We start from the raw sequence: 23,117 nt of genomic DNA on the forward strand, positions 1-23,117 counted from the left end.
AAAATAGTAATAGCACAGACTGCTCAGAACTGGTCACAGAACTGTACTGCCGGAAAACACAAAGCATGTCTGCAAATTGAGTATAAAGATGGGCAAACACTTACACTCAAGGTGCTAAGACTTCCTAACCAGAAGCCTGACGTCCTACACCAGTGGAGAATCCTTGGAGCTTCAGGGATGGAGTAGCGATCACCAGCTTCCCTTTCACTTTCCAGGTTTGCAGCCAGTAACCTTGGGAAATTTGCTGAGTCCAGCAAGAGGGGCTGCCTACAGCTTACTGGAAGAACAGTGCTGACCAACTGCTTTGAACGGCCATTGGAGGTGCCCTTGCATGAGGAAGATGCTACTGTGAAGGCAAGGAAGATGACTATATGCTACAGCTGTAACATTAGAAGAGATATCCACTGCTGTGATGTGATCCTGAATTATCGCCACCGCAGGCTACTGGACTGGTACCTGAACAAGAAGGTGCAGAGGCACCTCAATGGAGCCAGTTCTGAAGCCAGTGTCCAGCTGCAAGAAGCATTCAGGTGGAAGCCAACCACTGTCTACACCATCCAAGAAGAAATGTATAAGTGCTGTGAAGAGACTGCGCTAGGGAGAACCAAACTCAAAAGGCTGCCAGGACCACAAGCACGCCAACTCAGATGTAGCCTCTCTTCAGCGCACTCACAGCAAGAGCATGAAAACATCAGCTGGGCAGGGTGGAGACAACATCACCTGAACTTGGTTGGTCGAGGGCCCTTGCTGACAGCAACACCGTCGCTGCATAGACAGGTACCTCAACATTAAGCCCAGATGACTGGGGCCAGATGGATCTACGGAGAATTTCAAGTGACTGTGAGCGAAATAGGCTGCAGGAGCTCCCCATAGGGGCAATGAGATTCCTCTTTGTAGGGCAATAGTCCAATGCACTTTACCGCAGTCCACTTCCCCCAAGCATGTCTTTAGTATGCCCGGTCATGTGTCTCGTTCTCGCTGTGCAATGGGATTCAAGGTGCACATCACTGATGAGGTTCAACAAGGCTTAAACCAGTCAGGTTATTTTTCATGAGTTGGCATTTGGGGCTGGACTGTTCCTTTCCGTAGCAAGACCAAGATTGATTTGCATGTGGTTGCACTGGGCAAAACACAGAATGCAGCCTAGGCCAATTGGCAGAAGCTGAGACGTTTTCAAGCATCACATCCATCACCATTTTGCTTTAATGTAGTGCCTCCTAAGTAAGAAGGGGAAGCTTAGGTATGGGTCCCATGTTGACTGTATCTTAGGTGTTAAGATTTTTCTCAGAGGTGAGGTCCAACAATTCTGTAACCAATCTAGAATTACTTGTGTTGCCATTCAGCGGGGACATGGCCTGGCAGTTGGGGCTTGATTTTTCCTATTTGAATAGGGCACAAACTCATTTACATATGGTTGCTCCCCATCAAGAGTGTTAGAATGAGCAAATAAAAATGGAGTGGAATGTGACTCGAAGTAGTCCGAGAGGGTCCAGACTATTAAGCTCCCATATTAACTGTTTCAGGGCATGTCTCTGCATCCACCACCCAGAATCGATAAATCAGTCTTCAATCTTCAGGTGTATGTTTTTTTGTATATATACAAACACATCCTTAGTCAATAACCCCCTAGACAACTTATGATGGCATACATGAACCACTTTCAATTAATTTTATTGTACAGTTAATTAAAACCTTAACAAACAAGCATCTCAATAGTAGATGATTAGAGCAGCAAATAAACCCAAATAGCCCAGTATAAACACAAACAGTACAATAAAGTGCCAGGTGCTAAAGCAGCATTTTGATAAATGGAAAGTATAAAAAGCAGCAGTCCGATAAAGGAAACCAAGCAAAGCATAAAAAGCGCTGGTGCGAGTTACAGGTTGACCCAAGGTTAGGTGGCAGCTACCCAGAAGTGTGCCACGCAGAGATCCACTTGGGGGCGGCAAATATAAAAGGGTGCTGCAGAGTACCCAAAGAGTGCCTCAGATTCTATAATGGTACAATGGCTGAAGTGATAAGATTTTAGATATCTGGTTTTTGCAGCACAATAGAATTTGCGAGCCCAGTTTAGCCGCAGCCATCAGAAGGAACTTTACTTTTTTAATGTTCAGTACAGTATTGACAGTATTCAGACCAGTTATCACCGCCTGACGGCAGGTTTAGACTCCTAGACGAGCAAAATTGATACTGAGGATGATTTTTCTTTGCTGCACCAATAAGGGGCAGATGCATAAAATATCAATGATGGTTTCTTTTCCAGTCTGCAGCCCCTGAACATGGCTGAGGGCTGTAAGGTTAATCGGAGCACAGAATGCATCAGATGCCTTTACAGAGTGCATGCAGCGGTGGAACTTCCGCAATGTCGCCCCACTGCCTGGCTCAGAGCCAGCAAATTAAAACAAAACGATGTTCTTGCATCGTTTTATGTTGCATTTGTAGACTCTTAGCCAGCACTGTAAGGAGGGGCAGGGTCAGGCTTGGGAGGGGTGAGGCGAAGTGCTACGTGCACTCCACTCCCTAAGTGCTCATGTGTGTTTGGCCAGCAATCTCAGGCCGACCAAAACACACATGCGCACTTAGGTTTTCTCCAGCCTAGCTGCATTGAGCAGCCGAACTGGAGAAACCCCATAGACTCCCTGGTCTGAGCAGGGCATCTTTCAGCCCACTCAGGCCAAATCCCTACGCTGCTCTACAGCACGGGGATTGGATGGGAGTTTGTCCCAGGGGCTGCTGGGACCCAAGAAGAGGAGAGGCAGCGAACGCGTCGCGGGAAGCGGTCAGCGGTTTCAGGTACGTTTTGAAAAAAAATCTATTATTTCTAACCCCCTCCCCTGCGTGCCCCCCCACACTACCCCTTCCGCCCCACCACCCTTTATTTGTGGCGGCCGCCACCGAGTGCATGACCAAAAGCTCTAGACCTGAAAGAAATTGTGGCGGTCATCCCTGACAGACAGCAAACCAGGCAGCACAAGGCAATACATGGAAAGACACAAATACCTAGACAACCAAGGTTAATTGATCAATGCTGTCAGAAGGTGGTGGTTACTGAGTGAAATCTGAATACAGATACCAACCTCACTAATTTCTTGTACAATTCAGCTGGCTCACCAAGCCACCATAGCACAATGAAGACAAAGGCCAGGCTCAGGAAAAAGGGCTGGTTCCCCCCACCGCAATGGACTCAGATGACCTCATCAATGGGTCCATCCTTTGTCAGGTGCTTGGGTGTCATGATGAACTAGCCTTGTAATTGGATCCAACAAGTTGTACGTTTAAACCAATATATTCGGCTTCACAAGCAATACATTTCGCGAGCAAGCCAACATAGAACATATATGAGTCAGCACAATATATATTTGCTCTAATGTGTGCCTCATGACAAGCAGTATACATGTAAATCGATGTGCTTGAAGCACATTAGGAAAGCCAAGCAATATATTATGTATAATGACTGATAAGTTACACATGTATGCAAACCTCAATGCTATATATTTAAGCCCATATATTATGTGACCAAGCCACTGTAGTATAGCGCACAAAACAATACTCTGTGCAAACATAGAATTGTATTACTGAAAAACAGGATTTACTGTACATGAAATAAATAGACACTGATTTATGCTGACAAAAACCAGCATATTGTGAGCATAAACCAATATGTTTTGGTTATAAACCATACACCTTAAAACATATGCTTGCTTACGTAAACCAGTGTTGGTAATAAGTGGATAAATATAGTTAATATGTGTATTCACCAACATATTGAGTCCACAAACCGGTGTTATTCTTGACCCAGTATGGCCTATACAAACTGTGATGACTTGTGTGAACCAATGCATAATGTGCAAAGACACATTCAATGTGTTTCATATATAAACCAATGTAGTTGCATGGTGAACCACTATGGCTGATTCAAACCTATATGAGTCACAAATGCAGCAATTGAATTGTGTCTTGTTTAGCACCTCATAGACAACAATAGTGGTCTGACTTACAGTGTGAAGTGCTTGCAGAGATGAACAGCTTCTAAAAAATTGGAGTCATTCAATGAGTTGAAGAGGCCTGGCTCGGCAATGGTCAGCTTCTGATAATTCAGTTGTTGGGCATGAATTTCAAGAAATGAGCATGTGGGTCTCAGTCTAGCGCCTTAATCCACAGCTACAGAGGTGATGAAGGCTCTCAGTGTGAGAGAAGAAAATGTTTTTAGTGTTCTCCTGCAGTTAAGCAGTATGGAGAGCAACAGGATACAGAGCAGAAGATTCTACGATAGTTTGAGGATCTCAGTGATAGCATATCAAACTCTTGTATCTTTGAATTGTGAAGAGATCACGGCGGACGAGTTACTCAGTCACATATCACATGTCCCGTCCGCCGAAATATAAATCTCATAAGATATAATGGGATTTATATTTCGTCCGATGGGATATCCTTCACCGTTGTGACAGAGTAACTTGTCCACCGAGATCTAAATCAGGCTTTCAGATCCAAGGGTGGGGGTAGATGAGCGTTCACTGCAGCTAAGAGTCTATGTTTGCTAACCATTCTTTAGTCAATGTGAAGATATTAAATCTTACTCTTGACCTTAGAGGCATCCTGTGTGGACAATGGAGAGTTGGATATGCCATGGTATTTCCATCAATGGTAAACAGAGAACCTGGCTGGCGCATTTTGAATCTTTGTAGCACATACACCTGGTAGTCAAAGGGACAAAAAACTGGTGACTAGTGGAGTCATATTTAGAACTAACTATACTACTGCAGTGCCATTTTGGATGGAACAGTACAGGTTCATGGCAATCGTCAAAAGAAGAGGGTTCTTGAAACCCACACTGATATTTACCTACCCTCTACCAACAAGCTGGTAATAAGAATATCCATATTCAAGCCCCCAACCAATTGTCAATATGAATATCTAAACTCAAGTCACAACAGTAATTTTAACTTTTTCTCTTTCTTTGTAGGATTGCCAAAGCAGAGAAACTCCCCTTTGAAGACAGATCTCTGGACCTCGTCACTGCTTCAGTAGCTGCCCATTGGTTTGACCTAGACAAGTTCTGTAAGGAAGCAAATCGTGTCCTCAAACCAAGTGGCTGCCTGGCAATGTACTGTCCAGACTTGCGATTCAGTCTTTTCTATCAAGATTGCTCTGAAAGGCTGACGGTTGTATTCAATGAGGTGAAAATAATGTATTTTAAGCATGCCATATACCAGACTTTTAAAGCTTAAGGCCCTCATTCCGAGTGGCCCAATGATTTCCAATACATGCAGTTGTTCCTTTTTTAACATAGAATTACGAGTTTTCTGTGTTTTTTTTTTTATCACATTCGGTACATATTGTGTGCAATTAAACTGCATCCCTTATTAGATTTTGTCAGGGAAATCCAGACGAAATTTAAAGTGAGAAAAAGGCCTTGAAAAACCCAGTCTATAGGATATTGATGCAGTAAGCACTATAAATATGGTTTTACCAGATTCGGTTTTAGGACAGTCACCAGGAGGAAGGTCTGCCCCCTGGGCTGATCGTGGGAATGGTACAGCCCATGCAGGTAAGAGCAGTGGGGCAGGGTGTGGGGGAGTTGATAGAGGATAATGAGGTAAAGTTAAATAAAGAAAAACAAAAACCACTAATATTGCACTTGTAGCATCGCCGACTTGACGATGCAGCGAGTGCAAGGTAAGTGGTGTTTGTGTTTTTATTTAAGTTTATGTCGTTGTCGTCTGTTGGCTCCCTCGCACCCCACCATCCCCACCCACCGCTCTAACCTGCATGGGCAGAGTCAGCAGCCCAGGCTCAGGTGGGCTATTTCTGGGGTCCTTTTGGACTTCATCATGTGTTTGGTATAACCCAAGTATATATTTAGCCATTTTCTGCATTTCCCCTCTCTTACCCTTTCGTTACTTGGTCAGAGACAGTAACATTTTCCCAATTCCTTTTGGGACACTTAGCAGGGGTAGCGGTCAGTTACTCTGCCTCGCGATGGAGGACGACTGTGTGCGCACATCCATGTGGTTTTTAGAAGAGGCCAGGAGATTGGATTTGGTGGCACTGGGCACTCTCAATGTGGCACGCTGAGCCCGGCATGCAGAGGATGGGGTTGCTGCAGCGGTTCTGGCGTGCTTGCCTCCTCGTGGGAAACTGAGAGCCAACAGTTTGCAGGTAGGGGCAGCTCCTGTGCTCGGAGAATGGCCACAGCTTTGTGCGAGCTCACGCTCCACTTGCAGTGCGGTGCTGCAGTCCATGCTGACTTTTTTTGAGGAAAGAGAGAGGCGGGGCTAACAGAGAGTCAGCGGCACCGTTCCCAGTGGTCCACGGTAATGTATGTGGCAGCAGGCCTAAGGACACACAGGGAACATGATGCATCAAGGCAGGCTCCCACAGTTTTGAACATAGGGTCAAGGGCGAGCGCACAGGAGGTGGGAGACACATTGGTAGCCCCCCCAGCTCGGTAGCGGTGACCAGACTGTGAGAGGCCCGTAGGGAGAGGCTCAGGGCCAGTAGGGAGCGGGGTAGGTGAAAGGGCTACATCACCGGCCCAGGGAGATGGGGAGAACTCCCCAATGCATGTAGCAGATTTGGGGGTTAGCAGGGGTGAGGCAGAGTTCGGACATAGATACCTGGCCTCAGCCCCAGGTTGGACAGGAAAGGGTGGTTGGACAGGGCCCCCCTGGATATCAGGCCCTATTGGTCTGAGCAATCAGGTTGGAAGAGAAGGAGCCCTCTGGTTTTGCCTTCACTCCATCATGGTGTTCGGAGAAGTGGGGGTGGCGGCGAGGGATCAACCAGTGGTGGCACTTATGGGCCCAACATCTGCCCTAGATGCAGTGATGCTGGAATGGAGTGGGAGAGAAGAAGAGTCAGTCATTGAGGTTGACGCAGGGTTTCGGGGGCACGAGTACCAGGTGGGGTTGTGGTGGACACTGCCCTCCCCCTTTTCTTTTGCAGGATCGACAGATAAGCAGACAGGCCAACTTGGGAGTGCTAGGTAGTGCTTAATGACCCTGAGGTGAAGCCCTTTTGAAGTAGATGGATGTGATCAGAAAGGAACAGACACATTCGGGGGGGAAATCATGGGCACAATACGACGTCGAGTTCTGGACACGGCTGGCATGGGATGGGATATGGAGGCACAGTGGGGAGAGATCAATAACGACCTCTGGCAGCAGACGATGGGACAAACCAAATTTGGGAATACCATTTTTAAGGCCAGTGTCTTTCCTATAGTTTATCATCCCTTTCAAGGTCATTATACTCAAGACAGAGTGGGACCGGAGAACAAGAGTCAGGGGGGCATGCTTGGGGTATGCTGGGACTTTAACAAAGGGCTTTGCACGCAGGAGTATTGTACATTCAAACATGAATGCTAAAAATGTGCTGCGAGGCATGCTTTTGTGCAGTGTTACAGAGTTACAGAGCTGGGGGGAGTGGACAGGGTCAACAAGGTGGCAATTTTGTTGCATTACACAATACACAAGGGGGGTTCTGAGGATGTAGAGGCTCACAAGGGGCAATGGGAAAGGGCTCATATGCCAATTGACTTAGAACACTTGGATTTCTGGATGCCCCAATACCCAGGCAAGGAAAACACAAATTTGTTAAGCTAAATGTTTCACTGGGGATTCAAGCTGGGTAATGAGGCCGGAGAATGCGCAGGTGGGCAGAGAATTTGAAATTGGCTAAGTCCCATAGACAGGTGGTAGTCATTAAATTGCAAAAAGAAATTCAAATAAGGAGGATGGCAGGGCCTTTAGATGAATGGCCAATGCATGACTTGATTGTGTCACCAATTGGGGTGATCCTCAAGAAAGAAAAAGGTTCATCCAGCACCTGGCCTGGCCAAAGGGACATTTATTGAATGACTTCATAGCAAAAAAGATAGCCTCCGAGCCATATTCTTCAGTGGATGTAGCCATGTCAGTGGAAGAACAGGTGGGAATGGGGGTGCTGTTTGAACACTTCAACACTTTTCTACAATGAGTTTTCACACAGCACACGGGTCAGTGTACACTGACTCACTACCTTGATGACTTCTTTTTCGTGGGTCAACCCAGTACGATGGACTGCCAACACCAGTTGATACAGTTTCAGGTGCTTATGGGTGACCTGGGTGTGCCCTTGCAACGGAAAACATAGTTGGGCCCAGCATGGCTCTATCGTTTCTGAGTATTGAATTGGATTCAACTGCAATGGAGGCACTGGTACAGGTGGACAAAAAGGTCCATATGCTGCTTTTGCTGAACACTATGCTGGCTAGAGGCAAAATAAGTGTTAAAAAGATGCAGGTCTTGATTGGACACCTTTACTTTGCTTGCAGATTAGGGCGGGCAGGACTGTTTGCAGATGACTCAGTCTGTCTCTAGCGGGTCAGTCTCAAACTCATCACCATGTGTTGCTTTCAGTGGGTGCGAAAGAGGATTTGCGCTTGAGACACAGGTTCCTGGATGACTTCATTGTTATACCAATGGGGGTACTGAAACAAAGGGATGTGCAGATTTATTCTGATGGAGCGGGTGGACTAGGGCAGTGGCAGAGCAGGCGGTGTGCGGAGGAATGGCCAGCCGATTGGAAGCACAGATGGCAGAGCATTGCTTTTCTTGAATTCTTTCCCCTGATAGTGGCAGTGATGCTATGGGGCCAAGTGCTGGCACACCGCAAGGTTCTCTTTCAGATTGATTACATGACCATGGTACTCGCTGTCAACAGACAATCTGTCAGGAACGCATAGGTCCTTAAGCTCCTGCGGGTGTTTGATTTGGGTTGTCTGAAGCATTATGTAGTGTTTAAGGCCAGACATGTCCCAGGTTTGAACAATGACATTGCAGATGCTTAGTCTCATTTGCAGTGGGAGAGGTTTCGCGGGCTGGCCATTGAAGCTGACATGTTCAGGATGCCTTAACCTTCGGACTGGTGGAAGATAGGAGAAAAGTGATGCTCCAGTTGGTGGTGGGTCCTTGACAGAGTCTACAAGGCGTTCTTATGCACAGACATGGAAGGAATTCATCCACAATGGGGCTCTGCTGAGGCCGGCAAGCTGGAGTGGGGAGGAGGACAAGGTACAGTTCATACTGACGATGGTTGGAAAGGGCCTATCTAGGGTGACAATCATTGGGAAACTGGCGAAAATCACATTCGTGGGTAAGCTGTGCTGGGAATATGCACCATTCGTGGGGCTGCTGCACCGTTCGCGGGTATCCTGGAGGGTTGGGACAAGGAGAGGGGCAATGAGGGTAGGTGGAGAAGGCCACAGGAGAGGGGCTTATTTGGGAAAGTTTCGGAATCTTGGCAAGCTGTTTGCAACGTGTAAAATGAGAGTACCTTGTTCTCCACATTGATGTCATAGATGTTTTTGGACGCCTTTCGTGTTTCAGAGTTGCTGGGTGTAAAGGGGGCATGTGGGATTCAGTAGGATGAGTTCTCCAGCATTTCAGGGTGTGTGGAACTCCAGTTGCACAAGTACAAGATTGATCAGAGATCCCAAGGGAAGATTGTGGTGCTACAAAGATTCCCTGTTCCAGGGCTGTGTCCCTTTTTGAGGGCTGAGCGATTGCAGGGGATTTTGGGGACATGGATGTGCGGGAGTATCTGCCACGTTAGGGGGGCACAGGTGACATATTTTCAGCTATTAGCAGTATTGCCCAAGGCCTCGGCGCATGTTGGGGGGATCTAGGGCATTGGGAACTCACTCCTAAAGGATTGTGGTAGCCACTAAGGTGACAGGATGAGGGCTGGAGCAGGGACAAGATCATGAGTTTGGGGAAGTGGTCTTTGGATTTCTATCACCGCTATGTGCATTTTGGGTGGGGTTGTTGATTGTCTTACGGTCTTTTTTGTGCCATTCAAATGTCTTGTTTTTTCAGGTGCTATAGCAGGCCTAGCGCTGTTGATCTGGATTGTAGTACACTCATTTATAAAATGGGTGGAGAGGCATGAAGCTCAGAGAGCTCATCGAGAGAATTTGGGCCTTGACCACAGACTTTTTACGGTGGAGGGGGTATGAGATGGAATTTTATTTTTTTAAATGTTTAAATGGCTTTTTGAACCAGCAGAGATGTCCGGAATGGCTTGTTGCTTCACCTCAGGCAGAATGAACTGGTGGTATGCAATGTGTTAGCATTACTAAAAGAGATGAAAAGGGACCTGAAGGACATGAAGCGCCAGTGGCTAGGGTGTCATGTAATCTGAAGGGAGTTTGTTCCATGGAGAGTCTGAAGGGGTGCTAAGCTTCCCTCAACAATTGACAAGGCTAGGAGGAAGATAAACAAAGAAATGCATTCCTTTTCCAGGGAGGAAGGTTTCGGCAGGGTGGAGCACCCTGAGCTGAGATGCGACATGATTGATTTTAATCTCAGGGATGAGGTGCATTGTCTCGCTACGGGATGGAATTACTCCTCATGCAGATACGGAAAGTCCTAGAAAAGGCGTTGAACTTACACAGATGAAAGGAGGGATCCTATTTGGGAGGCGGTCTCAAAATGCCAAGGGCTTTACTGAGTGGGGGTGGGCCGTCAAGTTCGCATGATTCTAGAGCAAAGTTATTGTCTGTTGCCACAGGTGAGTAGGAAATTGGGTGGGGGGTGTCTAACAAAAGGTAGACCTGGTTAAAATAAGGCAATAAAAAGTTATGTTGCAGGAATCAACTCTATGGCTTGTGCTGTCCCCTTTCACCTAAACCACAAATTATCACATATAATACCGGGCCACTCATAATGCCACATTTTAATGAGGGCCTAAGGGAGTTTTAGAGAGTTGGCGGGCATGGAACTTCATCAAAAATACGTGGCTGTTCCGTCTACCATATTACAAGCCCATATTAGTCAATGCCACTGTAAATCTGGGTAACACATTTTTTTATGGAGAATTCTGTCTGCCAAACTCTAACTAAGGCCTTCTGTCTGCCAAACTCTAACTAAGGCCTAAAACTCTCATTACCTGTTTTTTGTGCTCACTGATGGGACGGATAACAGAAGTTGATTATGAGTGATGCAGAAACACCCTAGTTCCACAAAATTCCCCTGGGGACTTTGGCTGCCCAAAGCAGTTGAAATATGTAGGTGAAAAGGTCCAGACAGTAATGATGAATAATCAGAGGAGTCAGATTCTTAAAATTTGAAATCTGGGTATTTTAAATTCATAATTCGATCCTCAGGATCCAGCTCATAAGGACTGGTGTTTCCACCCCCCAAAGAAATCCTTTCATCTTGTAATAGTATCTAGAAAAACCTGGACTATTAATGGGGATCTTGTAATGAGACCCAAATTATTTGAATTAAGGCCACTGCATACCCTGTGCCATTTCTCCAAGGTTTATGTCTATTTTTACATTTTAGAGACCCACTCGGGTATTACCGCGTCGGAATTATGGAAGTCCTCAAGTAGAGTTAGCCGCTCTCTACAAATTCACATACCATAGCAAAACATACCAGGGACATAAGTAATCTCGGGCAGAAATATTAGCTCCAGTTACACTAGGGATTAACACACAGGAATTACTGTTTTGGCACTAATTCTTGCATGTTTTTCCATTTTCAGTTGGATTTTCACCCAAATATTCATAATCTGCTTTGAAGCCCCTCATTACCACACATCTTGTAATTTCTATTACAATCTCTAACTGAAATATACAGACCAGATTTTTTAATGAGGCCCCTGTAATAGAGATAATTAGAAAAGTATTCTTAATGAACCCTAGTCGCAAATGTAAATTTATAAACATAAGTTTACAACCAAAATTACCCCTGTAACACCTGCCAAGAATTCACAATGGAAATCCTATCAAACGTAATGACAGTTATGCTAGCAGAGATCTTTGCTACAAGTGCATCTCCACAGTCAATAATTCCCTCTGAAGGTGGGAAAAGGAGGCGTTCTAAGTTGTGGTTTTACTTGGACGTTTGTCAATCCCCACAAACATAGATGTCGGTGATTACTCCAGCATTGGACTATTGTAACTCCATTTTCTAGGATGGGAAGAACAATGGATCACCCCCAGATTTACTGCAAGTGCAGGGACTACTTGATGTGAAAAATGGGTCACCCCCAGATTTGCAGCAGATAGAGTGGACGGCCCTGCTTCATCGGAAAAAACATTTCCCCAATAGAAAAAAAGCTTGAAAAAGAGTTCTGACAGAGAAAGTAGCATGACCTGTCCTTTAGTACACCTGGAAAGCTACTCCTGGTACAATTTTCCAGATGTACTATTGGGAATGTATTTGGATTCCCAAAAGGTTTAAATCTGAAATTGCATCTATCTGCACTTGCATGCAGATGTAAATCTGAGGATGTACTACTTTCTTTGTGAAAAGGACCCAGTGTGATTTGCTTGTTCTCAACTTTTGTTTATTAGAATGGTTTTTCTTTTGGATGAAAAACACGAATTTTCAGAGAATAATTCAATTCAATAGATCTTTATTCGATTCACAGAATCATAAAAGCATTACACACGCAAAAAAAAAAAAATATGTAAGATCTATTTACAATAATTGGGGAGATCCTTCGTGGAAATACGCCTATTAACAATTTAAAAGCCCATGATAATACAAGATACAATGTACTGGGACCCTAACATGACTTATAGGATACTTGTTACCTGCTTCTAGGCTTAGTGCCAATATATAAACAAGATTAACTTTCATAGAGTGCAGAGTGCGAAGTGCAAAGTGCTTTATCATAAAGTGCTAAGTTTTTTTTTAAAAGAGTGTAAACATGACTTCCCTAAAAATAGTTACATTCAATCGAAAACTTTAAATATACACAAATTACAAAATTTTAAAAATCCCACAGATCTCATCAATAATTTTTTTTTTTAAATCTAATTCCCTTTTTAGTCCTAATAAAGTAGGCTGACAATAAAAATCTGCTAATACCAAACACAATGAGTCTTGATGAGTCCGTTTTTTAAAATACGCAGCATTTCGAGGTATCTTCCAACACATAGTTTCCTGGCCAGGGGTTTTATCCATTTGGTTCTAGGTATTCTGTAAAGAGGGCAAAAAAATAAAACATGTGCATCATCCTCTTTAGTCCCTGCATTGCATTGAGAACACCTATCTTCCGCTTCTCCTCTCTCTCTCTGGACAGGCCCCCATTTAGATGTGAACGCCTTAATTTGGAGAGTTCCATACCTAAATTTAAGGTATAGCACTTTAGCGAGCTGTGGCTCGATCTCGTCCAAAAATTGCTCAAAACGGGGGATTGTTTTAAACATCATGAATTGGGAGGTGAGGGGACCAGCATCACAGTTCAAGACAACATTGTGCGTGATAAAGTTCCAATAAATACTTTTTATTTCCTGTTTTGAGTCAGAATTGAGCAGGCTCGGGTTAGCCCAGAACCTGCTCAAGCCCAAATCCAGCAGCCATTTACGAATATGTCCCAACCACGGGAAACTAAGGTTAGTGTCTAGGGCCAGGAGTTCGGTTAGTGATTGTCTATACATGTAGAGTTCCTCTGTCGTCCAAATTCTTATCCAGTAAGACAGGGACATCCACACAGCTCTGTGGCCCAGGCGTTTAATACCTAAATCCATCATAAGGGGGGTTAATGGTGTGTTTTGTGGGAGTGTAACAAATCTCCTCAGTATCTTATTTTCCCCCTTAGTTAAGGCATTAAGCGGGGCCCCCCCCAAAGCTCTGAGCCATACAGCGCAGCAGATTGGGCCCTTGCCTTATAGACTTCCAGTGCTGGGGTAATTGCCCTGGACGTGGTTGCGTGCAATTTTTTTAAAATTGGGGCTGAATTTTGCATTAAAATTGTACTTGATTTAGTGATCTGTGGCTTCCAAGAAAGTTTGGAGTCAATGTTCACACCGAGATAAATAAAATTAGGGACACACTCTAAACTCATTCCGTTTAATTTAAGATTACGCTTAAAACATTTATGGGGTCTAATTGACATGTATTTTGTCTTTGCGGGATTAATTTCCAGACCCTTTAATGTGCAATAATCGTTGAGTGAGTTCAAAAGATTTTGCAGGCCCTTTGGAGTTTGCGATAGTAATATTGTATCATCTGCAAATGTTAGAGCGCAAACGTGGTTCCCCCCCAGCTTCGGGGAATCGTGACTAGATTTTTGGAGGAACTCAACCATGTCATTGACGTAAAGAAGAAAGAGTGTTGGCGCCAGGACACATCCCTGGCGCACTCCTCTATTCACTACTATTTCTTCGGTGAGTTCACCCGCCCGACCCCAGCGTACTCTGGCATAATTGTTCTCATGGAGCCTGATCAGCTGGATTAGGATGTTTTTAGGGACTCCCTGTTGCAACAAGTTTGACCACAAGAGCTCTCTGGGGATTGAGTCAAAAGCGGCCTTTAGATCTATAAAGGCCACGTATAAATGGCCATCTCTTAGCCTGGTGTATTTCCAGGCTATTACTATCAGACGAAACACCTGGTCTATAGTGCTTGTCCGTTCCCTGAATCCTGCTTGATAAGGAGAAATAATATTATTTGCAGATATCCAATCTTTTAAACTTTCCAAAATTTGTTTTGCGTACAGTTTTTGTAGTATGTCCAACAAGCTAATGGGCCTATAATTTGCCGGGTCATCTCTACCACCCTTTTTATATATTGGCACAATCTCTGCTCCCTTCCAGGAATCAGGGATTGGCTGGCCTCCTGCGATTGCATTACTTAACAAATTGATATATGGGACCCATACCTCTGGTGCGTGTTTAAAAAGGTCACCTGGTATTTTGTCAGGTCCCGGAGCTTTTGAGGGCTTGATTGAATTCAGGGCCAGTCTAGTATCTTCGATGCTAAAGCACAATGGGGCAATCGTAGTTGATGATATAAAACTACCAGTGGCACTACTCTGGCCATCCATCACAGGGACATGTGAGGCATATAGGTGGGTGAAGTGTCTGTGCCAGGTGCCTGGATCCAGGTTAAAATCAGGAGCCGGGGTACCTGGATTCTTACCCTTTGCAATAATCTGCCAAAATGTAAATTGGTCGCCCAATTTTGCTGCCTTTACTAATTCTCCCCAGCTCGAATCTTCCCAACTTCTACGGGTTACATTCAAAGTTTGTTGTATGATGTCCTTGCTTCTCTGATGAGCAAGGGATCCTTTGCGTGGAGAGCCTTCGTTAGGAGTTGTTTTTTTTCTACACAATCTTTATCAGACCAGGGGTTTGATTTCACAGCCTTTGCGCGGTTTTTTATCTTGGCATGCCCAGGTTTTGTCAGGTCTGGTTCAATTCTTTTTACCAGTTTTGAGTGGGTCTGTGTTATCAGGATTGACCCTGAAGGTTCATTTAGATACAACGATACAAGATCACTAAAAGTGTCGTAAATGTGAGTAAGTGATTCGACGTTCCCCATTATGGACGGCCATTTTACTGCCCTTCTGTTATTGCTTACTATGGGCTGGATCGATTTGTGGCCAGATCGCAAATGTGTCGTTGGATGTTTTTGAAACGATTCTTCTGCAAGTTCTAAGCAGAGTGGGAAGTGGTCACTTTCTCTTCTGGTATCTATTTTAAAATCTTTGACGTAAGCCCAATAAGTCGAGCTTAACATGATATAGTCGATCCTGGATGTCGCGGACCCCCTTGAGAAAGTATTTGATCCATGGGGGTCCGAAAGTGTTCTACCATTGCAAGATCTCAAACCATTTGTTATGGTAAAGTTCAATAACTGTAGTGCAGATTGAGAACTTCTACAGGATTTAACTATTCCCAGAAGAGGTATGCCCATAGCAGTATCTTCATCTTCAAAGATGTCTTTCAGGCCTGACAGGGGTTCATAGCAGCAATTGAAATCACCGGCAATTAAAATGGGGCCAGCAGGGAGTAATGGAGCTAGGACATCTTCCAATAACTGTACTATCATTGATTCTTTGGAATTATCTCTGGGCCTAATATAAACATTAAATAATGATAGCCTCAAGTCATTTTTAAATTTGAAGCTTAAGCCCAGGATGTCCTCTGAGTCTGAGTGTATTATTCCTATGGACGCGTTGATGCTATTTGCAACCCAAATAAGGAGACCTCCTGATGGTCTACCCCTAGCTGATTGCCGCGCCTCTACACTGTAAGTTCTATAGCCCGCCTTATACAGAGGTTCCCTGGCCCACGTTTCTTGAAACAAACAAAGATCGAAAGTGTCTATATATTCATGCCAGTCTGGTTCCTGCAACTTCCTTGTAAGGCCGGCTATGTTCCAGCTTACTATCTTCACAGCATTTGATGTAGTATAAGTGTTGGTGGGGGGGCTACAGTCTACTACAGATTGGGTTGTCTGAGTATGGCACAATGGTGTCTCAAAGGTGTTGTCCAAGTTGCCCCCTTCCTCTACTGCTGAGCCTAATCCTCCCACCGAATGGGATTTTTCACAATGTGTATCGTTCTCAAATACGGGAGGGGGTGCAGTTGGAATTTTTTGTGCCAGATGTGATAAGTTGCCAGTCCATTCTTGAATCAGTCAGTCCGGATCTGATAAATTCGAGAGGCCCCCCGAGATATGATGTACTGTGTCCCTACCATCTAGACAGGTTCTTTTCTGTCTAATGCCAATGCTAGAGTTGAAAAAGGAGTGAGATCTCAGATTCATGGTTATTAAATTTTCTGCGATGTTTTTATAATGGAAGGTTAGCTTAATATCGTCCAGGTCACCCCTATCTTGTTGGATCCTTTCAGCGTTTTTTAAGTCAGATCTTATTATGGATAGACACTGCCTTTCCTTTCTGATCCAGTGGATTGCTTTATTTAGTAGGGAATCCTTGTCTTCCCTTTTGCCCGCCTTCAGTCTTGGAACATTTGTGAGGAATACACAGCATAGCTCTGGGTCTTCCCTTATTACAGAATAATTGGCCTGATCTAGATGTCGGTTATGCACTGGCTCATTATCCATAGTCCCTCTCCAGAAGGTGGAGTGTGGAGATCTGTCTTTGTGGTAGGTACTCGGATTTGCCTGGGTATATCTGGCCTGGTGTTGGGGGGATAAGATTATTGGGATTTTCAATGTTGTTAGGCTGTGCTCTATCCTCATTGGTCTGGAAGAAAGTATGTGTACTTGGGTTTTTACACTGCGTGGGTTTCTGATGCTCGCGATGGCTATTGGGTACTCGGGGCAGTGATTTTGCAATTTGGCTACCCCTGGACGTGTCTACTAGTTTGATTCCGGGAGCAGCGATTTCACCCGTATTTGGGAATGAGGCCCCTTTGTGAATCGGTAAATGGGACGTTAAGATCTCGAGCATTTTTTTAATTAAGCTGACCTCCTCTTGGAGAACATCCAGTTTGGTATGTAAGGTAGTCACTAAGCTGTATGTTGGGTTTGTTGGTAAATGTCCCTGAGAATTATCCCCCGTCACATCTGTTTGTTTAGAAGTTATTTCATCGCTGCTTCTCGCGGAGGACCAAGTGTCAGGGACCGTGTTCTCAGACAGGGGTGCAAATCTATTAGAGCACTCGACTGTGGTCACCTCTCTACATATAGGACTGTCTGGCTGCCTAGCCACTACCTCCGTGGTATCAGATATTTCTGTGCCGGAGGGAGGCTTTGTAGTGGGCCCCCTTCTTTGCTTTGGGAATAGGGGAGTTAAGGGTTGGAATTGTGTCTGTATCTGTAGGGGTGAATGGGGTTCATGTACTATGGCGATAGGTTCTGGGGGCTTTGCCCTTGGCACCTTCTCTTTTTTGCCGTAGTAAGATGAGATTTTATTACCCTTGTTGCTAACCCCCTTGTCACTAGACAACATAGTCTCTACCTCTTCTATTAAATTATCGATCTCAGCCAATGTACAATTATTTACTACTGTTTTAGCTTGTTTATGCATTTTGGCTAAGTTCTTTTTCCCAGTCATAGGTTCAGTGGCTTTCCGCTTGCCCATCGCCACCCTGAGAATAGAGCAACACTGTTTGCCCCTCAGCGACAATGACTCTTTAACCAATTTCCAAGGGATAAATAAAGCCAAAGAGTATAGGGGAAGGCTAAACAATCACTATATCTTGTATAGCAGTTTACTCTGTAAGTCCCGGTCAAATATTAGGGGTCCGCTCAGATTCTCAGGACTCACGATTGCGCACACCCCCTCGGAAAAAGTGACTGCCTTTAGTTGCAAGTCAGGTCGCTACAATCATAATGGGCGCAGGCATGGCAAACATAAACACATGAAAATTGCACACTTCTGCAATTGATTTCTCCCAGAATCTTACTTGAAAGGTAAGGGGGGTGGTCCAGTCCAGTCTTGTCCGGTCTTTGACGGGCAAGGACGGGCCCGCCCTTGGCCCGGGCGCTGCGGTAGGTGACGTTGATGTAGGCAGGTGACGCCTGCCACTGACGTCACCTGCGAGCGCCGACCAGGGGAGTCTGGGTACTGTAGTTTTAGTTTATGCCGTTTCCCTCGCGGCGGACCTGAGGGTCTATTTGGCCGATAGGTGCTCGTTGCTTAGGCCCCTTCTGGAGATTGCAAGCCTGCCGTTGCCCTCACGGCGCTGGTAAGGTAGCCTTCCTCGAGTCCCCTGCAAGATGCGTCCCGCGCTGCGGTAGGCGCGCTGCGTTGATGTAGGCAGGTGACGCCTGCCACTGACGTCACCTGCGAGCGCCGACCAGGGGAGTCTGGGTACTGTAGTTTTAGTTTATGCCGTTTCCCTCGCGGCGGTCCTGAGGGTCAATTTGGCCGATAGGTGCTCGTTGCTTAGGCCCCTTCTGGAGATTGCAAGCCTGCCGTTGCCCTCACGGCGCTGGTAAGGTAGCCTTCCTCGAGTCCCCTGCAAGATGCGTCCAGAGAATAACTAATTCCCCCTTGGAAGATGCATCCTTACACTTTCTTAAATTCAAAGGGGCTCATTACGATGTTCATAGGAAACCCAAGCACATATAGATTATCACTGTCAATCTTTCATAGGAAGTAACATAAAAGGTACAAAGAAATAAACAATCGGTTTCTTTCTATTTCTTTCTTTCCATAGTTTAATGGATCGTCATGGTTTTCAGTCAATATGCAATACACAAGCCAACACGTGTTTCGTCGCCTCTGTAGATAATACATGCGACTTGATCACGGCTAGGTAGATAATAATATACACTACATTTAGTTGCATGATTCATTAATCACAATTATTCAATACTATTATAAGAGCCACACAACACAAAGTGCTACCAGGGGCATTCGAGTGGTGTAGTACTCATCGCATATGAGCACCTCGTAATCCAGTATTCAGACATGCACAAGGTGCCATTTGTGACAATACAATCAAGTTTAAAAAAAACAAATGGAATTACCATTTCTCACGTTAACACAATTTTTTATAAAAAAGATGTTTGTGAAGTGAAAAGTGCACGTGATGGTGTATAATTCCATGATGCATTTAAGAGGGTCACTGTACTACTACACTAAATTCAAAAACAACCGAAAACAAATCCCCTAAGAATGTAAGAACAGGTCTAATAGTTATTTAGAGGTTCCAATAAAACACCTATTTCTTATATCTCACTGACCTTAAAAGCATCAGTGTACGTAGATCTATAGGGTGAACAAAAAACACAAAAGGGGTATATATTAGACATTGGATATACCTCTATATATATAGGGACGCGCGCTGTGACAGAATCCTAACACAGCAGTATTCACGGTACTCCTCTCTGTGCATTCGCCATATGTTGCTAGCTTTTAAAATCGGCGAACTAATTTTAAAACTGAATTGTTAAAATTTGTTGTGAATTCCACTGAGCCACCTACCCGCACTCCTGCACCCTTGGACACCCGACACCCGCATTCTTCCTGGTCCACCACGGGAATCCATCCCGATTGATGTGGAGGGAGGCGCGGTCATAACTACATCCGGGCTAGAGGGGAGGAGGGCGCAACGTCATATCCGGTTTCCTGACACTCACCTGCATATAAGCTGTATGCCATACACCACGCGCAGCGGACGCGTGCAGCGGGCGCGCCGACGGTGTGCCGAAGGCGCGCCAAAGGCAAGCCCGTCTGCGCCCGTCCGCGGCCGTTCGGGGCTTGGGGCGCTAACCCCTGCCCGGATACCCACACACACCAGAGGCTACAGCCGCAACACTCTACTGAAACTAAGAGTGCCGGGACTCCCTCTCTGCCTCTCTACCTCGAACACGGAATGTAAATACACAGTCTGCCCACACTGTGGATTTTTACCTCTCCCTGACCCACCTACTAAAACCCAACGGCGGAACATGTTCCTCCTTAACTGCAGGTCACTCCCCAAACACACTTTAGAGACATCCATGCTTCTAGAAGAACTTCAACCAGATATTCTGTTCTTAACCGAGACTTGGCTTCACTCCGACTCTGAACCTGACCTTATCCAGGCTCTACCCCAAGGTTATCAAATCCTACGTGAAGACCGTATTTCAGGAAGAGGTGGTGGCCTAGCAGTCATCTATAAAGACTCCTTTGGGTGCCGTAGCCTACCCAACCCTATACCTGACCTGCGAAAGCCTCTCCTTTTCCATAGACTTCTCACCAACAAGCACGTTCACGGGGATACTTATCTACCGACCCCCTGGGCCCGTGGGTCAATTTCTCCACTCCCTACCTTACACCTTAGCTAACCTAGCCTGTAATACATCCAACTTCACCCTCCTCGGAGATCTAAACATCCATCTTGACGATGTTACCGATCACATCGCTCTAGAACTGTCTACTAGCCTCTCTGCGCTCCAGCTCAAGCAGCTAGTGCAAAAACCTACCCAATCAATCAATCAATCAATCAAAGCATTTATATAGCGCACTACTCACCCAGAGGGTCTCAAGGCGCTAGGGGGGGGGTCCGCTACTGCTCGAACAGCCAGGTCTTGAGTTGCTTCCTGAAGGCGAGGTGGTGCTGGGTCAGGCGGAGGTGGGTCAGGAGGGAGTTCCATGTCTTGGCGGCGAGGTAGGAGAAGGATCGTCCCCCTGTGGTGGCTCTTCGGATGCGGGGGACGGTGGCGAGGGCGTGGCCGGTCGATCGAAGCTGGCGTTTGGGAGCGTAGAAGTTGAGGCGGCTGTTGAGGTATCCTGGTCCTTGGTTGTGTAGGGCTTTGTGTGCGTGGGTGAGGAGTCGGAAGGTGATTCTTTTGTTGACCGGGAGCCAGTGCAGGTCTCTCAGGTGTCCGGAGATGTGGCTGCGGCGGGGGATGTCCAGGATGAGTCGTGCTGCGGCGTTCTGGATCCGCTGAAGTCTTTTCTGGAGTTTGGCGGTGGTGCCGGCGTAGAGGGAGTTGCCGTAGTCCAGACGGCTGGTGACGAGGGCCTGGGTGACCGTCTTCCTGGTCTCGGTGGGGATCCACCGGAAGATCTTTCGTAGCATGCGCAGGATGTTGAAGCACGACGAGGAAACGGCGTTGACTTGTCTGGTCATGGAGAGGGAGGAGTCCAGGATGAAGCCCAGGTTGCGTGCGTGGTCTGTTGGTTTGGGTGCGTTGCCTAGGGCGGGGGGCCACCAGGAGTCGTCCCAGGCGGAGGGTGAGGCTCCCAGGATGAGGACTTCCGTCTTGTCCGAATTCAGTTTCAGGCGGCTGTTCTTCATCCATTCGGCTACCTCTTTCATCCCTTCGTGGAGGTTGGCTCTGGCGGTGGCGGGGTCGTTGGTGAGGGAGAGAATCAGCTGGGTGTCGTCGGCGTAGGAGATGATGTTGAGGTTGTGCTGGCGTGCGATGTATGCGAGGGGGCTCATGTACACGTTGAAGAGGGTAGGGCTGAGCGAGGAGCCTTGAGGAACGCCGCAGATGACTTCGGTGGCTTCAGATCTGAACGGGGGGAGGCGGACTCTCTGTGTCCTGCCGGCGAGGAAGGAGATGATCCACTCCAGTGCCTTCTCCTGGATTCCGACGTTGTTGAGTCGCTGCACTAGTGTACGGTGGCAGACAGTGTCGAAGGCCGCGGAGAGGTCTAGGAGTATGAGGGCCGCTGTTTCTCCATTGTCAAGCAGAGCTCGGATGTCATCGGTGGCTGCGATCAGGGCGGTCTCGGTGCTGTGGTTGGCCCGGAAGCCAGACTGCGAGAGGTCGAGGGATCCGTTCGTCTCGAGGAAGGCGGCCAGCTGCTTGTTGACGGTCTTCTCGATGACTTTTGCAGGAAACGGGAGCAGCGAGATGGGGTGGTAGTTCTTGAGGTCGGTGGGGTCGGCTGATGGCTTCTTTAGTAGAGCGCTGAGTTCGGCGTGCTTCCAGCTCTCCGGGAAGGTAGCGGTGTCGAGGGAGGTGTTGATGATGTCCCGCAGGTGGGGTGCGATGACAGCGTCGGCCTTGTTGAAGACGTGGTGAGGGCAGGGGTCGGTAGGAGATCCGGAGTGGATGGAGTTCATTGTGCGGACGGTGTCTTCGGTGCTGATCGGGGTCCAGGCGCGGAGGGTGGTGGTGGGGGGTGGTGGTTCGGTCGTGGCGTGCGTCGGTTGGGAGCTGAAGCTGTTGTGTATGTTTGCGATCTTGTTGTGGAAGTAGGAGGCGAGGGAGTTGCAGAGGTCTTGCGAAGGGGTGATGTCGTTGTTTCCGGCGTTGGGGTTGGAGAGCTCTTTAACGATGTTGAAGAGTTCCTTGCTGTTGTGTGCGTTGTTGTCCAGTCGTTCCTTGAATGCGGTTTTCTTGGTGGTGCGGATGAGTTGGTGGTGTTTACGGGTGGCGAGCTTGAGGGCAGTCATGTTGTCCGGTGTTGGGTCTCTGCGCCAGGTTCTCTCGAGGGCTCGGCAGTTCTTCTTGGAGCTCTTGAGTTCGTCGGTGTACCATGGGGCTTTCTTGCTACCGGGTCTGCTAGGCGGGGTCTTCAGGGGGGCGAGGTCGTCTGCGCAGTCGCTGATCCACTTCGTGAGGTTGGTGGCCGCTTGGCTGGGGTTCGTTGTGCTGGTGGGTGGGTTCTTACTCAGGGTGGTCGCGATCTGGTCGGCTGTGATCTTGTTCCAGCTTCTGCGTGCAACCTGTTGCTGGTGATGGTGGGTCGTGGTCCTTCTGAAGCTGAAGTGGACGCAGCTGTGGTCCGTCCAGTGGAGTCCGGTGGCGTGGCTGAAGGCGATGTCCTTGCTGGATGAGAAGACGGGGCCGAGTGTGTGTCCGGCGTAGTGGGTGGGGGTGGTGACCAGCTGCTTGAGTCCCAGGTTTGCGAGGTTGTCCAGCAGGGTGGTGGTGTTGCGGTCATTGTTGTTCTCCAGGTGGAAGTTGAGGTCCCCT

The 23,117-nt window shown here is 46.8% G+C and overlaps 1 protein-coding gene across 23 annotated transcripts in view; it reads left to right on the forward strand.

The window, feature by feature from the left end:
* The window catches only part of LOC146861026 (putative methyltransferase DDB_G0268948), a 710,132-nt gene that overhangs the window by 420,845 nt on the left and 266,170 nt on the right, over positions 1-23,117 (forward strand). For all 23 annotated transcript variants that reach the window (XM_085645020.1, XM_085645026.1, XM_085645012.1 and 20 more), the window contains one exon: positions 4,964-5,177. In XM_085645020.1, the coding sequence (XP_085501146.1) occupies positions 4,964-5,177 (214 nt within the window). The remainder of the gene's footprint in view (positions 1-4,963; positions 5,178-23,117) is intronic.

This window comes from Triturus cristatus, chromosome 3_1, assembly GCF_964204655.1.
Source record: "Triturus cristatus chromosome 3_1, aTriCri1.1, whole genome shotgun sequence".
Lineage (NCBI taxonomy): Eukaryota > Metazoa > Chordata > Amphibia > Caudata > Salamandridae > Triturus > Triturus cristatus.